At 43.9% G+C, this 17,938-nt stretch overlaps 1 protein-coding gene and 1 non-coding gene across 3 annotated transcripts in view; one reads left to right on the top strand and one right to left on the bottom strand.

The window, feature by feature from the left end:
* Window positions 1-17,938, bottom strand: part of LOC8038026 (adenylate cyclase type 5) — a 330,452-nt gene that overhangs the window by 75,154 nt on the left and 237,360 nt on the right. For both annotated transcript variants that reach the window (XM_040223491.3, XM_040223492.3), the window contains one exon: window positions 43-192. In XM_040223491.3, coding sequence (XP_040079425.1) covers window positions 43-192 — 150 coding nt within the window. The remainder of the gene's footprint in view (window positions 1-42; window positions 193-17,938) is intronic.
* Window positions 9,956-10,028, top strand: Trnar-ucu. Its single transcript has one exon. It is a non-coding gene; the product is annotated as a tRNA-Arg (tRNA).

The raw sequence follows: 17,938 nt of genomic DNA on the forward strand, positions 1-17,938 counted from the left end.
AAGAATCCGCGACGAAGGGCAGAGAAGTGAGGAATTCCTTACCTGTTTTTGGTTTTCTCGTTGGATGCTCAGCCGAGACTCGATGCACTGTCTCGTCTCGAGGAAGGCCTGCCTCTGCGCCGCCTTGCTTGGATAGTGCGAGAACATCCCGATCGTGTTCACGGCGAACAACAACACCACGTCGCAGGTCAGCTGCGCAGAGAAACAACCACCGAGTCACTCGGGATGATCCTCCCAAGTCACCGCTCAAGTGCGTGTCCGGCACTCTCCTTCACTTGAACACCCCCCCCCCCCCCCCCTTTAAAAGAAAAAGAAGAGATAAAGTGCATATCGGACGTGGTGATATCCCACACTGCCTGGTGATAAAGGGAGAAAAATGGTCTTAGGAGGGCGGGAGGAATCATAGGTTGTTCTTTTTAGACTAGGTGGCGCAAGCTATCGCCCGTTGCAAAGGGCGATAGCCATTAACATCCATCCATCCATCCAGTGATGTTTTTCTCGCAAAAATAAACTACGCAACACCGAACGTTCAGTTTCCTCCCAAATGTTGAGCTAGCGTTCAGGACCCAATGGCAAAGTTGTGAGATTTAACCGTTACCTTATTAAAAAATACTACGTGACTTTTCTTAAACTTTAAACAGGAACATTAGGCCCGCTACTATAGTAGTCGACGCCATTCATCTCCATGTATATGTGGGCCTCCTCGGTCGCCATTATCCCATCGAACATCACTGAAAATATCCTATAACTTTAGGATACGGTAACGATTAGTTCTGAAACTTCTGCATCTGGTAAAGACCGCTAGCGTTACATTTGGGCGGAAATTGAGCGCTCGGCGATGCGTTTCGTGGTTAAAAAAAAAAAAATACGCTGTAAATTTTATTGGGCGGACACCGCGTAAACGAATGCACAAAAATGTGTAATAATTTTGCCCTTAAAAAAAATAAGAGTTGAAATATATTTCAAGTATGCTCGTAACCACAGATATTAATTTGCAAGCTGCTTTAATGCCAATCTCAAATTCATCCGCGGAAGTTGTTTATAGTTATCAAGACTTCCTTCTCCTTTTTCTGCATCCTCGATAATTTTTATATAATTGATCAGACCTTTTTATATTTTAATGAGCTATGTTGACCTGTAACAAAATACAGTGGAATATAGAAACCTTCCGCTTTAGCTTTATGTGAATGTAATATAAAAAAAAATAAAGTACAAAGTAAAAATTTGTTCTCGGCGTTTTAGCAGGCGACCGCAACATCGCGAAGGCGGTGCCACTCCACAGACGAGATAAGCATTATCGCAATAATCATCGACCATCTCCCTCACCAATGGCTCAAGTAAAGCAGGGAGCGTGTAACATATTCCGAAGTAACCAATTTTCTGGAATCAGTTTTATTTTTAGAACCGCTGACACGTTTTCCGAAGCTCTCCCGTAAGACGGGGCTTTCGTCGTTTAATGATCTTCCCCTTCCTCTTAATCGTGGGTCCAAAACAGATTGCGTTATTCGAGATTTCTCCAAGGCATTGATAAAGTTTGTCATCACTGGCTTCTGTTAAAACTTAAAAAAAAAAAAAAAAAATAATGCATTGATCCTAGCGCTTCGATTTGGATAGCCTGTTTCTTGGTCATTAGCGCCGAGATGTTTTGGTGGCGCCTTCTTATGGTTTCCTCCATCCGCGACGTCACGACCAGAATTAGCCTCGCCGTGACGTCATGAGTTGTCACCTTAACTACTTATCATCATCAGTTGCAAACTACAAGTTCGATGGTGCGGGCGTAACGAATACCATCGGAAGCTTCGAGACATCACATTCGTAAACCAACATCGTCACAGTCGACACTGACATAGCGCTAATTTCCGGCCATGAAAGGAAAATTAATCCAAACAATGACGTCGCAGCAGTAGCGCGTTTACGCTTACGAATGCGCGGGCGGATCCGCGCAGGCAGAAAATGGATTTCGGAGCCGGGTGGCGAAATCGACTCGTCGCTGGCGGAAACCCTGGAGATGGGTCCCGAAGCGATCCAGATTTTTTCCGCCAGCGACAAAACCCACTTTCCGACAGCGCGGACCCGCCCGCGAGGCCGCGAGCGGAAACGCCCCATATGAGTGAGGCCAAGCGCAAAATGCGACCACAGGGACGCTTTCGGACTGAGAACTTGCGAAACGCAGGGATCGGCCTATTATGTTCGTGATTAATTGGTGCTTCGTAATTGGCTCTTGGGCGTTGTTTATCGGCCAATGGCGCAATCTCATTGGCTGCGGAGGGATAATCAGATGCACGGGGTTGTCCCATCCTCATAAGCTGTGAGTGATCGATTTCAGTTTCTTGCCGCTTACGAGAATACGTCTCCCTTTACTTCAATCGCCCTCCGGCGCACTCAACGTTACTAAAACACTCAGTTAGGAAACTCGCCGTCGAAACCTGGGCCGCTGGCGTCCACCGAGACCGAGCTATAAATACGACAACAGCGCCACTCATTATCATATGCCTGTACTGTGGTCACCTTGAGCTTTTAGAAAGCATGTTTTTGCGTAAAGAAAACGGAAAAGACTCTTTTTGTATGAAATTTTTTGGAGTTTAGTACAAAATGAAGGACGCGTAAGGTTTTTATAATCTTTAGTTTGGAAGGTTTTGCGGAACAATTAATGTTGTTTTTATACAACCATGCCTCAGCGGTGCCGCGTAGCGCGTCCCGACCTAGGTGCATTTTAACTTCGGTAGTAATTTGCGGCGCATCCGCTGGGGAGACCGGGGTGGCACCCCTGTAACCTCTTCCGCTGTATCTGTTTCGGCTCCAAAATGGCCGATTAAAGCCAAAATAGAAGTAACGTGCAGTTCCTCGAGTGTCCGCTGCAGGAGAAATGGCGGCGTTGTGTTCGCATTAGGTCGGTCTGCATGGAGGACAGATGGGGGCCACTTTTTCAGAGCAGTCGCTCTATGGCAGTTTCCCAACTGAGTGGTTCTAGTAACGTTGGGCGCACCTCAGGCCTCCGCAGAAGGTCCTCTACTGCTTACACTTCACATCAACGACCTGCCTAATTGCGCCGCACCTTTAATTAGTCGTTCCGGGGACGAGTGCGTAGTAACTTATACTGAAACTACTAACGACTCTGACCTTGCAAAGTTCCAGACAGATATTAACTCCGTTCAATAATGGTGTGAATGATGAAATATAGAACTTAACGCAACGAAATTTATATTTATAAGGTAATCATACTTCTGTGTCATTTAAAAAAAATGTTTTTCATCTATTTAATAAATGTTTGGGCACGTACATTACTTGCAATGTAGCTTTCACGTTAAATATGCTAATAATTATGCTAACCGCGTTCTGGGTAACTCAAAAGGTTCGCACCCTTTTTGTTTGGCAACAAACTCAGTGGCGCCATCGATAGGGGAGCCCCGGCACACTCCCGGTTCACGTATATTTCCTTATATTTTACTCACCATTCCTTTATCATAATGGTGAGGTAAGTTCGACAGGGCTATAAGCGGCCATTTCCAGAAGATAGCGGTTATATTGGACTTCCCAAATACTGCGATACCCGCCGTCTAGTTCAGAACCGGAAGTGGTTGGGGGCTGTCGGAGCACTAGCGCCAGCACGTTTCAACTCACGCGAGAAAGAGCGAATACTCCGACGTTGTGCGCAGCGCAGCGTGGAGCAGCGTAGCGCAGCGTAGCGCAGCGTGGAGTAGCCTAGCGCAGCGTAGAGCCGAACGCGCGCGCTTCATTGGCCGGAGAGCAGGAACTCGATATCTGCGACCAATATCGGTATCTGTATGCGCCGCGCTACGCCGCGTCTGCTACGCTCCGTGTCGGAGTGTAACAGAGAATAAAGTCTTTAACCCTCTCCGTCAGCGGTAGAACCGACCTTGTACGAAAATTTATTTCGATGGAAACTAAAGTATATATTTCGGAGCACAGTTCGCAGCAGAATTTCTCGCGAAGTATTCTGTGAATTTTGGGAAAGCGTTCTCAAAAGAGTGCAGCCATCGGTGCTTTCTAGATATATTGAAATGTTTGTCGTTTGTCGGATTTGCTTTGGTCACTCCATGTACCGAACACCGCAAACGTAATTAAAAAAATAAAAAAATAAAACAACATTGGGGGCCTACGTTTAAACAAACGACTGCGACGAGGACGCTCTAGCAATATTTTCGCTAAAAATATTTTGCTCGCCACCTTTTTAAGCTCTATTTCGCTTCAGGTACTGGTAGGGGTAGAGCATATAAAGGAAAATGCAATATCTTACGTCAACCTACTTTTTGCCCATTTTGGTATGTCCTATACGGAAGGTACACAAGGACTGAACTGCATGGATGGTAACAGGCAAAGTGTTGATTTCAAAAATATACGTTAAGCTTTTGTCACTAAAAATTGAGCACGGTCATTGTTCTGTTTCTTTCTATTTATTTCAATATAGCGTGTGTTAAAGAAAGGACGAGCAATCCATAATAAACATTTGGTCGATAGAGTGCAAGTGCTTCACAAGAACATTGTACGAGTCGCAGCTTTTACATTTGTTTTGCGGAATAATATTAATAACAATAATAATTATAATAGTTGCACGTTGCAGCTTGACGGGCTCTCGCCCCCCCCCCCCCCCCCCCTACCCTTCCTCCCCCCTTCCCCTTTCCGCCCACCTGTCCTTTACATTTGGCAGCTGTGGCACACGAAAGCTAAACTCACCAAAACACATGAAAACGCTTCCGAAAAACAACCATTAAACAATCAGTATTAGATTAGAAAAGAAAATACGTTTTGAAGTTCTTCGACAGTTTGAATATGTTTTTCACGTAATTTCACTATTCACTTTATTCAAAACGAGTACCCACAGCCCGAATCGAACAGCACATTGTGTTGGGTGGAAATAACAGGTCTGGGAGACGCGTACGAGGCTCCATTGAGCGTGTTCCATTGGTCAAGAAAAATCAATAATAATAATAGGTTTATTTCCAACAAGAAAGGTACAGTGTTGGTGGGGGCTTTGGAAAAAAGCTGTGTGTACAGCTTGACTAGTCCTAAGCCCCCCTAAAGCAGCAGCTACAAGCAGCGTGGACAGAAAAAAAGAAATGCACTGAGAACGCTAAACAAAAGAGAGATTGAACAGTTGGCAATGATATATATGAAACTAAAGAAAATAAGCAGGCACTATAGAATAACGTCACTTGCTCATCGTTCAAGGCACTATAACAAAAAATACAATATTTAAGAGTAGACAAAAAATAGCACTGCCCCACATCGTTCAAGGAAAAACCAGAAAAATAGTCTATGTTAATTAATTGTACAATACACAAAACACAAGCACATTCCCCTTTACAAAAAAAAAAAATATAAAAATACTCAGAAAATACACACAAAGGCACCGTTCAATCGTGGCCGATTTGCCCAGAGAGTATCATGTCCCGCAAGGTACCCACCGATAACGTGTCAAGTTCTATGTTGTGCATATGAAGGTGGTTAAGGATGGTCGGTAGTGTGTATGCTATAGTATGATGGCCATAATTTGTTCTAAAAAGAGGCACTTGCCAGGGCTGCAGAATGCGCGTTTGGTACGAGTGTACTTTTTGTGTTAGATTCGCTAAATATTCAAGATGATGTACATGCATGTTTTTTTCAATCATATATTTTGCGCAAAGGCGATATCTATACAAATCAAAAATTTTAATTACACCCAGTTGAGTAAAAAGTGAATCCATTGGACATTCGAGTGGGACTTTGCAAATACTTCTTAAAATCTTTTTTTGCAGAATGAATATTTTTTTACAGTTAGTAAAAGTAGTTGTGCCCCATACTAGATGACCATAGTTTATATGGGAATAAAATAATGAATTATATATTAACAACTTTACCTTAAGGGGAAATATGTGTTTATTACGATATATCAACTATGTAGTTAACGTGATCATCCCATGACATTGTCTCTGAGAAAAAAATACCCAATGTTTTAAAAGAAGAGACTAACTCAATTCTAGAAGAGTTTAAACATATGGTCTTGTTTATGTCAACTTGTTTATTCTTTGGGCGAAATAGAACTGCCTTAGTCTTATTTATGTTTATTTTTAAAGCGTTACATTTGCTCCATTTCGCTAGTTTTTCTAGCGTATCATTCGCGGTATCTATGAGATCTGAGGCGGTATCACCAGTAAAAAATAAACTAGTGTCGTCAGCATAAATGATAAACTTCGTTGATGGGCTGATATTTACAATTCTCATTTACGTAAAGGTTGAATAAAAAAGGGCCCAAGATGCTTCCCTGGGGAACGCCTGACCGAATAGATTTTATTGATGATGAATGACCATTAATATGTACGTATTGCTGACGGGAAGACAAATATGAACTTATAAGTAGTAACAGTTGACCACGGAAGCCATACATTTCTAATTTTTTAAATAGCAAATCATGATCAAGATAGTCAAAGGCTTTCGTAAAGTCAATGAATACACCGAGAGTTAGTTTTTTTATTTTCAAAGTTCTTAAGGATATATTCTTTCTGTGCAAGAAGAGCAAGCTCAGTGGACCGTTGTCTGCGGAAGCCAAATTGAGATGAACTTACTAGATTATGATTATCTGCAAATGAAGTCATTTGTAATAGTAAAATTTTTTCTAAGCCTTTCGAAAACACTGGCAAAATTGAAACCGGTCTATAATTGCCTAGTTCATTCTTATTACCTTTCTTATATAAAACCGTTACTTTTGCCAGTTGCATTCGCTTGGGGAACACGCCATTTTGCAAGGAGAGGTTGAATATATGAGTCAGACAAGGGGAAATAATATCTATCACATACTTTACAGGCTTTATCTGTCAACCGTCGGCGTCACAACTTTTACTGTTTTTTAATGCACGGAAGACAGATATTACCTCTAAATCAGTAACGGGACTAAGAAACATGGATGCACAATTTCGAAAATATATAAACTTGCAAGCATCTAAGTCTGGGGTGTCTTTGACTAAACTCACGAAATAATCATTGAATACATTCGCTAATGCTTTTCCTGTCACTTCCTCACCATCCCATTTTATCGTTTCTACTTGTTTCGGGGTACATGTACGATTCAGGACGGAGTTTAGTTTTTTCCACAAAATATCAGTTCTATTACCACATGTCGAAAAGAAATGAACAAAATATGTTTCTCGAGCATTTCGAAGTTCTCTGTTTAACTGGTTGCGATAACGTTTGAAAATTGAAAGTTTTTCTATCTCCTTTGTTTTCACAAATTTTTGATATAGCGCGTTTTTATACGAATTTTTTCAAGTAATTCCTTTGTAACCCATGGTTTACGAATTTTTCTAGAAGGACTTATTGATTTATATGGAAAACAGCTTACATAGAGTTTTTGAAATCGAATCAAGAACATATTGTACGCTTTATTTGGATCTGTTTCATGAAGGACGTCACTCCAGTCCACAGAAGAAAGTTTTCGTCTAAAGTCATCCAGGCTATCTGACGTTATATTCTGAAACTTTACTACCGCCGGTTTATTCTGTCTTTTATTTATGTTTATCTTCACACACAAAAATATACCTAAGTGGTCGCTTATGTCAGTGATTACTACGCCAGATTTAGTTTGTGATGGTGCAAAGCTGGTAATAAACAAATCAAGCAGTGTGGAAGATTCACTAGTGATCCTAGTAGCCAAAGATATTGTGTTCATACATCCGCCTGCTTTAATTAGCATATCCATCTGTCTTTTATCCGCAGTTTCTAGTAGCATGTTTATATTGAAGTCGCCCCCCAGGATTATATTGTATTTATTTTCATTTGCGAACTCAAGAAAAGATTCTAGGAATCGTCTGTTGGCCCGTTTTTTTTTTTTGCAGACAGTATTAATAAGTTTTAAGGGGTACTCCGGAGTTTTCCTCCTGGTCCCCGATTTGCCTGAAAATGAGCTAGACACACCAAAGAAATTGCTGAAATAGTAACTCACATATTAAGCCAAAAAAATTTTGCTTTTGTTTTTCGCGAGTATATTGAATTGAAAGTTTTTGTTCTAACCGTGTTTTTCAAAATAAGAGTCGTTAATGCCAACAATAACAAAGTGACGTCAGTAGAAGGCAGGTGTTCACTGTTTGCACTGCAGGCTTTGTTCCCAACCGATCACAAGCAGCGTCGTAGTGCCAAATGAATGCTTTGGAAGTTCACTCCAGCACCAGCGCAGCAGCGAGAAACAAATGCTCGAATTAGTCCATTTTTGGACTGCCCGGTCGACCAGCAAGCCTGTCTTCCACTGACGTCACGGCACTGAAAAGCGCTGGTATAACTGAATTTCTTGGGTTATTTTCATGTGTCGATTTCACAATAACTATATATTCTCAATTTCGCGATACTAAGTAGCATACCGGAAAGAGTAAAGGCCGCGGGGATTCAGAACATATAGGCAGTTGGGGTAGCTAAAAACAAAGTGGCCGGAGTAAAATTATTGTGTTTTCCTTATTTTCAATATTTGTCAAATACGAGAAAGGTTAGGAAGATGGTTAGAACATTTAATACACCCTTTTTGAAATCTCCGTCGAGCGAAGTGGGCGTTCAGCATTTGTTCTTGGACACGACGCGTATAATTGGAGCCGAGACGCCGCCAAACGCTGCCGCAGCCCTTGAGTCCAGTAAACATCAGAGTACGCGTGCCCAAATAATGGCGGGGCTCGGATCACTGGCATAGCAGCTACTATAAATGGGGCGCCTCTTTAGACAACAAAAAAGGTGTATTGCTCCATTCAAGAAACCCCAAAGAATACCTCTACATGCCTAAAGAATCGTAAGAAAAAAAATAAAAAAATGCTGCGCTTAAGGTATTTTTTTTATAGGGGCATTAGGAACTTAGTACCCCTTTATCACCGAAGGAAATAAGGGTGTTAAAGATTATAGATTATAAATAAGGCGAAAAATGGCAGGAAATAGTTGCTTTAAGCGCTCACTGATGGAAGTTCCTTCGGCAGCTACTGCGGAAGGCACACAATTATCTCCATCTGCATTTGCCTCTATTAGACACTGTCTTCACAAGGTGGAGTACCCAATGTTGATGCCGATCAGTAACCATTTTGCGCTGACGATCGCCATGCAGGTGCACAAACTAGTTTTTTTTTAACAAATGAGAATACAAGTTCGGAGAACGCTCCAATAGATAACGTGAATAAATTGATCTAAAATTAGCATGTCTATGCTCCTCCACTTACGTGCGTCAAATAAAGGATTAAATTGGGTACCCGGTAGGGCGTCTGCCGAGACGCCGAATTTTTAAATACAAACATCTCGGGAAAAGCAGTACACTAAAACGTGTACTGATCTTGCATTTTTATCAAATAAAAAGAAATATAGTTGAAGTATTTTGAGTACACTGCAGGCTACTTTCATTATACTTTAATATGCTTTTAGCGTAAGTACGTTTTGTTTCAGTGATGCGCTAAGCGCGTTTAAGAACTACGCAACTGCCGCCGACCCCGTCTGCCACTCACACGCTAAAAACATATTTTGATATGATATTAAGTAGTAAACTGGACATAGGCATTTATTATTGTATCTTCGACAGTATAATTTTTCTTCCACAACAAAGAAAAAAATGGATTTCTTAAATTTTCAATTCTGAAGAGAGATATTCTCGTTAAGTTTTAACTCTCCGGCACGAGGGAAGCAAATCCTAGAACGATGTTCCCCCACAAAGCACAAAAGCCTTTATCAAAACTAAAAAAAAAAAAAAAAAAAATAATAATAAGCGGGAGCTGTAGTTGCATTTACAAAGGAAAATCTACCAGCTGCTTTAACGCAAACGTTGAATTCGCCATTTCAAGTTCTAAACACGTGGTAAGATGTTGCCTGTTTCTACATCCTGGATAGTGCTCGACAGTGCTCTCCCGGCGTTCTTTTTATCTATTAAACAATTGCGTTGTCGTTTAACAAAATGTTGCGTCTCACGTACCAAGCCCAGCGTATCGCTTCCTGCGTCCCATCAGTTCCTGTGGCGCAGTGGATAGCGCGTTGGACTTCTAATCCAAAGGTCCCGGGTTCGACCCCCGGCAGGAATGGTGGCGTGGAACTGTGCCGCTTGTGCGCATTTTTGGATGAGTATACCTTTTACATACTTTCTTTGGCATTCTACCTGACACTGGAATACTGAGACGGTGGTCAGCATTCCCTCTTGCGATAACTATCAAGTGATTTTGCTTACCAATGCATCATACGGTTGTTTGTTTATTGGTTGTTTTTTTAGCACCAAATACATATCGATTTTTTTTAAGAGAACCATGAAAGTTACACAAGTGCCGTAAGCGCAGAGTGAGTTGCACGGCAAGGCGGGCATTATGTTCAAGAGAGACTGGAACTGATAGATGACAAGTTAACGAAAATTAACTGAATAACTTTTTAACTAGACGTTTTAGGGCACATGTTTATATTAAATAAATGGAGGCAATCCATTTATTAAAAATCCAGTTAAAAAAAACTGGGCCAGCCCATTTTTTTTTTTTTTTTTTAATTTTGGATCGAGCACGGAATTGGAGTTATACTCATCAAATTTCGTTATGGAAATCTGTCGATACCGAAACCAAAAGCGCGATGTCCGCCGGAAGGTCAACCCTCGATTTGACGTCGGGACTCCCTCCCTCCCTCCCTCCCTCCCTCCCTCCCCCCTCCCCCCCCCCCCCCGTTAATGGTGAAATTTGCGTCACTTTGCGTCACAGCGCGCCGAAGCTGTCAACTACTAAGGGCTAACACATCTGGAAAATGTAACATTCCCCAAACTCGTAACCATGCATGGCAAACTTACTGGGACGTTCCGTTGAACAAAACGTTTTTAAGGAATTGGGAAACTACTCTATCTGCGTTCTATGATACACGGGCAATTACAGTCCAGGGGAACATTACAATCTTAAGTCAAAAAAAGCAGAAAGGGATAGTTTTTGTAAACGTAGCCCATAAGATCCAATGAAAAAAAAATTGCAGAGCCGTGTAATGAAAGCTATACGCGTCCAAAAGCGTAACTACTGGTTATTGATATATTCTACGACTGTCATTTAAAATATTCCCGGAAAAACTGCAATGTTTGTTGTTGTTCGGTTGGAATTTTCATTTTAGTGCATCCACCGAGACGTTCGAAATCCAAGAAAGCTGGGGATAGTATATGGCCAGCGACTTTTGCAATTCTGCGGTACTAAAATGTGGAATAGTTCACCACCTTCAGTCATAAATTCGCAAAACTTTGGAAGTTCCTTAAGACACTCATTTGCTTATCCCATAATTATTTTCAGTCAATGTTATAACATGGTCGCGCTAGTTTATTTTATATGTGCCGTTTTTTCACGTAACATTAGTTTTTTTAAAGGTATTTTCAGTGTTTATAATATTGATGCGTCGTAATATTTTATTAAAAAGGCAAGAACTTGCCAGGTTTGCAATGCGCACAAATGGTATTTGAGTAATTTGTAATACGCCTTGACTCTAATAAAAACACTGAGTGATTGATTGACTGGTTGAATAATTATTTTAGCTGATGTTGGAGGAGCGGAAGGCGCTCCTGTTCGGTCTGATTGGAGAGGGAGAGTGGGTAGAGAGAGACCTTTGCGTCTACCCGCTATTCCTTCCAATGAGAGCTCGGATGTCACCGCGCGGTCTCCCACCTCCACCTTTTTTCTATGTTTATTTGCTTATGCGCCAGAAAGTGAGAGAGAGAGAGAGAGGAGAAGACGCGAGCGCGCGGGGACGTCAGAACGCCGAGCTCTGATTGGAATGATTAGAGGGTAGGCCTAAAGCTTTGTCTCCAATAATTGAAAACGAGTGTGTTAGTAATATTATTTGAAATCTAGCGTGTTGGTAAATAGATAAGAATACATGAAAGGATAAAGGCCCGTTCACACTCTTGCGACCGAGTACGACTGAGAGAGACGAGATCTCTTAAAACTTCTTAAATGTTTCTAGAATGAGGGAACACACTGACATTGTGGCGCCATCTATGCGGTGACCCTGGAACTGCATTTCACAAGAGCGAAGGTTTTCCGGGATTTCCGAGGTCAAATGTGCGTAATACCCATAGAAAGGCTCGTTTATAACATTGACAAAAGTTTTTCGAGCCAAGAAAGAAAGGATAATGCGCGAGAAATAAAAAAAATATGCCGGACCGCCGAGTTTACACTGCTTCCCAATAGATGGCGCCAGTGTGTTCTCTGGTTTAAGAAGTTTTAAGGAGCCCAGGTTTAAGAGGTCGCAAGAGTGTGAACGGGCCTTAAAACATCGAGGACGGGGTTGAAATAAGTCATGCCTCCATCCCCGTCCTCCATGTGTTATCCCTTTATGTATTCGTACGAGCGTTCCGCGTTCTAGCGCGTTCGACGAGTGCAGTGGAGGCAAAGGCAGCCTTTGGCTCTGTTCCAAACTCGATCCGACTCCGGAGTAAAGGTTTCGTACCGTGGCATTTCAAAGCTTCCTTCCGCTTACCCGGTGACGTGACGTCACCGGAGTCTGGCGTTCCAGAAGCGGGTTGTTAACTCCGGAGCAATTACTCACGCTGCTCTTTTCGATCGGTGGGTAACGCCGGATCACATGGAGAAAACACGTCACGTGATCTCTTTATTGTCTGCTTTCTGCGCCCACAACTGCTAACAGCCGTCAAAGCTCGTCCGCTCCGTTGGCTTGGGTGGCAGACGTTCGAAATGACAGAGACTTAGGTGCAGCCATTTATGGGTGCTTATTGGGATTTGCTGTTTTCAACGCAGACCGTGCACATACCCCAGGAAGGTGCATGGTCTGGATGTTTTTGTTGTTATTATTAGAGTGCGAGCGTAAACACCAACCTCTCCGCATCCTTGTCCTCGGCGTTGGAGGCAACTCTGTTTCTTACGTTCAAGGTTGAAAACGTTCGAACACAATAGATAATGTGCAAGCTTTTTTTTTTTCTAGCGTGTGTGTAATGAGAGGATAACGCTTGTAAAGTAGTGAAGGCTTCTAGGATTTCATGTATGTGACCAGTCAACAACCCCACCCAAATTCCCTCCCGAAGAAATAGAGCGGTTTGGAAGTTACCTCTGTGATTTTGTAACCCTATTCGCGTCAAAGCGAACGTAATAAGTTATCCCTTGTTTAGAAAGCCCACTGCGCTGTACCGCTACACCGTGTGGAAGCGATTTACGCAAAGCGTAATCGGTGCCAATTACGGTCTGCGGAACGTATGCATTTAGGCCACCTGGACTACACTTACAGCGATCGCGGTGATTAATAAAACCAAATTTTTGATATGTAACTGGAAAGAGTACGTGATTTTGATATCAATATACAGCCTAAAAGGAAGGTGAACAGAAGGAGCTGGTGGAGCCACGTCAAAAAAAGCCGTTTACAACTCCCTGTAACGCTGAATTAGAGCGCAGCTCTTGAGGAGGAGGGGAAGGCAAGGGGGGGGGGGAGTCACGTGACCCCCGGGGGGGGGGGTCACGTGACCTCGAGGGGGGGGGGGGGGGGGCGGAGAAATTTTTCCGCCAGATTTAGCGGGGAAATTTTTTGCTAGATTTTCCCCGCTAAATTTGGCGGGGAAAATTTTCCGCTAAATTTGGCGGGGAAAATTTTCCGCTAAATTTGGCGGGGAAAATTTTCCGCTAGATTTAGCGGGGAGAATTTTCCGCTAGATTTAGCGGGAAAAATTTTCCGCTAGATTTAGCGGGGAAAATTTTCCGCTAAATTTGGCGGGGAAAATTTTCCGCTAAATTCAGCGGGGAAAAATTTCCGCTAGATTTAGCGGGGAAAATTTTCCGCTAAGTTTAGCGGGAACAATTTTCCGCTAGATTTAGCGGGGAAAATTTTCCGCTAGATTTAGCGGGGAAATTTTTCTGCTAAATTTAGTGGGAAAATTTGTCCGCTAAATTTAGCGGGAAAATTTTCCCGCTAGATTTAGCGGTGAAATTTTTCCGCTAAATTTAGCGGGGAAATTTACCCATAATGCACCGCGCGGTTACGCCGACGCCGACGGCGACGCCGACGCCGACGGCGACGCCGACGCCGCTCAAGCCGGGAACGGGCCCCTAAGAGCTGCGCTCTAAAAAGCTCGAGGTACACCTAAGCACTTCTTATGAGTTGTGACGCGAAAGCATGCAAGCCGCTCGTCCGCTCCCTCTTCCTCTGCTGCGTACTTTTCGCCGCCGGTCAGCGCGCGTGCTCCCCTGGGCACAGTGACCTTGGACGCTCCGTGTTAAAGACCGACGACCAGTTCGCGCTTTTCACTTTTCCCTCCCTTCCTTCTCTTTTCCTGCTTCCCTGTCTACCGTTGCCAGTTTACTCCTCCCCCATTTTGAGGAGGATCTTCTGCCTTGCAGAATCTCGAGTCTGATCGCCGGCCTTTAACGTCGCGCTGATGGACACGCAGCGCCCAGGGGCGAGCGGTCGTGGAAACTGACGAGCGCAATGGCCAATGGGGGCCCCGTCGACGCGCGCCAGCCAATGGAACCGAAGGCGAAAGATTAGGTGCCGTTTTCGCGCTCTAAACTAACGTCAGCTCGCTCCATGGGACAGTTAATGCTTTCGCATTAAAAAAACGGCGTAGACACTGTCATAGAAAAACTTCGCAGCGGTTAATATTATCGTCTCTTGGAATGCTTTCTCTATGATCAAAAAAGATTGTCTGCTATTTTCCGCCTACGCTGCTATGTTTTATATTTGCCGCAGCCCAAGACGAAGCCAATCCTCGTAGTATCCAGGTGATGATCCCTGCCGTTCCAAAATCGAGTCGCGGATTGTTTACTCGCGATGTCACGTGGATTAGGAGACCGGTTACTCGGGGAAGTTTTCAATATAGCCATGGTCTCCACCGCACTTATCGAACAACGCGTTAAAACGCGGAACGTATGGGTCCGGTGTTTGGCTCTCGCGTTACAACGCGTTCGACGCAGCTAGTTTTAGGTCTGCCCACTAATCATTCGTACCAAATCACGGCGTTCTAACGTCGCTCTACTTTCCTCCTTTCCCTGCCTTTCTCGGCACATATAGGTCCGACGCACGCGAAAAAGGAAAGACGCAACAGCTGCTACTTTTTGTTTTCTTAACTCGCGCTTCCTGGCATTTGTAGTTGTTTCTACTCGAATATAACCCGCGGAATCGCTTAATAACGGACGGACATTTTTTTCACGCGAAACAACGCACAGACCTTATCATGGGGCTCACCGAAGGCGCTAAACAAATGAAGAAGTAGAGATAACGCTTACACATAGACCTGTTATCTGCGCTCCGACACCCAGCATCACGTTTTTAAGTGCTCAGGATACGGCGCAGGTGTCGCACTTGGGAAGAAATATTTCGTAGGCGTCGTGTTTCAACACGTTTTTCTCGTACGCAGTAATACCTTGAGGAGAATTATGCGCGTTGCGTGCATACTGTGCAAGGGTAAAATAAACTTTAGTAGGTTACAAGTCAAGAAGGTAGGAGAAGCTCCTCACATGAGCGTGATGCACCCGTTTCAAATCCATCCGCAGTGGAAACAATAGTTCCCTCGAAACGCCCCTTGTTCCGCTTCAATGAATAGATAATGGCTACAGAGTGATCCCAACTAGTCTCCGACCTCCAGTTTAAAAAAAAAAAAAAAAAAACGACCTTTGTATTTATCGGAGAGGGAACCAAGCCCCTGAAAGTGGCCTTTGTATCCATCGGAGGGGGAACCAAACCGCCAACGTCGTTTTTCTTTCCATCAGAGGGGGAATATTCTAACTTCCCTCTCGTGGATTCAACAACGCTAACTCAAAGTCGAAAGATATAGACCTTTTCCACAAGGGCGCCGCCATCTTGAAATGTCGTCACTTCCAGTATGGGCAACGACAAAATAATAAAACGTTTCAACCTGTAACTAGCAAAAAAATAGAGGGGAGTCAAAACGAGAATGTGTGACGGTTAGGCTTATATCCTAAATGTCTTCTATTGATGTGGCGACGGCAAAACAATGTTTTCGCCCATACTGGAAGTGACGACAATTCAAGATGGCGGCGCCGTTGTGGAAAAGGTCTATAGCAAATATTCACATGAAGGCAAAACCCTCTCCCGCGTTGGTTACGACGTCACAGAAACGATGGGACGCTATTGGATGCGGAGGTGGCGGAGGGATATATGAATCCCTTTGAGGAGCATTTGCTACTACACTGTTAGCAAGTGCCGTGTATTTGGTGAATATCTGGGGTGAAAAACACGCTATTTACACAAATTACCATAAATTTACACAATGAGTAACGGATAATACGTTCAGATATCATGCGAGGTTGTAAGAAACGTGTTTTGGTTCGGTCATACACGCATAACCGTGTAGCCGACCTCGATAACACGCATCGCCCCCGGCGACGACCGCGGCATTGCCGGCTATCGAAGCACCGGAACGCTTGGGGACACACTTAGAAAGGACCGTCGAGACAAATGCCGCGGAAAGAAACATGTCTCGGAAACAGATAAGCACCAAAAGCAATTACGCCATGTCGCGGGACGTTGGCGAAACCTACCCGCGCTTACCGTGGCTCGCCGCCATTTTCTGATCGATGGCAATGCGGCTTCCCTCATGTCGCCCATGTTTGCATTTAGTTTAGGGCTCTTGATAATAGTTTCTTACACACCACAAATAAAGTCATGGGTCCAATTATTCGTTCAAAACAGTTAAAATGGATATAAAAAGCGTGTCTTCGATGTGAACACGTGACATTGCAGTTAGTTTCGTTTTTGCTTCAACCTTCAACTGCTTCAACTGCAAGCGATCTGGCCGATCCGGCCATGGCGCAAGGGCGCAAGCGCAACGTCGATGTACGGTGGAAGCAAGAGCCGGTTGGCTTTCGTTCTTTTTGTTTGACCGGAGAAATTTCTGGCAGCCGCTATTGTTTTGGTTTGACGGGACGCGAGAAGCTTCGCATAGAGCTTCGCAGTTTGCGAGCACATAGTGAAGACGTGACCGGAGAAGTGCCCCTGTGATGTTCCCGGAAGACGGAAAGTACCATTCGTCGTGTGTGCTTTGAAAGCGAGGGGAGTCACAGGGTCCACGAGTGCGCAAACACAAGCCAAGGTTCACGACAGCGCTGCGTTCTTCGGCGATCTCGTTCTGTTTGGGGCAACACGGCGATGCGAGAAAGGGCCGAAACGTTCGTGGTGTGTGGTGCGGTGCTTGTAGGTAGAAACCCGCACTAACGCGGAGCTCATATTGGTTGTTGTGAGGTTGCGTTTGACGGGTTTAGCCCCGTCGTCGTCAGCTGATCCGGTCCAGCTGGTCGGGGAGGACGCAGCGAGCGTTCTTAAAAGTAAATCTTCCTTCGTTCCGTTTCAAAATGTGGAAGATTCCCGACGCATACCGTGAGTAAAATGCTGCGGACGTTTTCAACAAAATTACGTCGTTTTAATTGAACAAGGGACTTCGGATAGTTTCCCTAAATCTGCCGTTTCTATGCTTCGTGTCGTTAGACTGCATTTGCACAGCGACGTGTTCGCACAGCGACGCACACCGCTCGAGTAGATGATTCGGTCCCGCAAACGACCGGTTATACAGAATTTCAGGGAAACTTAAGTCACCACCGATGTTTTCCTGTAAATCTCGTGTGACTCGTGTGAGTTTGTTGCGCTCATCATGCGGTGTGAATAAACTAGGGCAAGATTTTCTACCTGCCCACAGATGCATGAACTGAGACCAATTTTTTACGTAGAGAACATAGTGGTTTTTCTTTACATTGGGAAGAGGCCCGAATTTGTCTCTTTTCCCTCTGGCACTGCCCCAAGTTTCAAGTTGCAGTTTCAGTAGACATACCTACTAACAAGTACAAACTGCTCTAAAGCAGGTAAAAGACTGGGAAGTCAGGACGGTGCGGACACCGTGTTTTGCGCTTCTCGCAAGGTGACTGATGCTTTTGCGAGGTATGCGGAATATGCAAACGATTTTGTTATGCCCTTCGTTTGCGTCTCCAGAAAAAAGAATAAGATTATTTACAAATTTAGGCGCAATCAC

This window comes from Ixodes scapularis, unplaced genomic scaffold (genome assembly GCF_016920785.2).
Source record: "Ixodes scapularis isolate PalLabHiFi unplaced genomic scaffold, ASM1692078v2 PGA_scaffold44__24_contigs__length_19508400, whole genome shotgun sequence".
In the NCBI taxonomy this organism is placed as follows: domain Eukaryota; kingdom Metazoa; phylum Arthropoda; class Arachnida; order Ixodida; family Ixodidae; genus Ixodes; species Ixodes scapularis.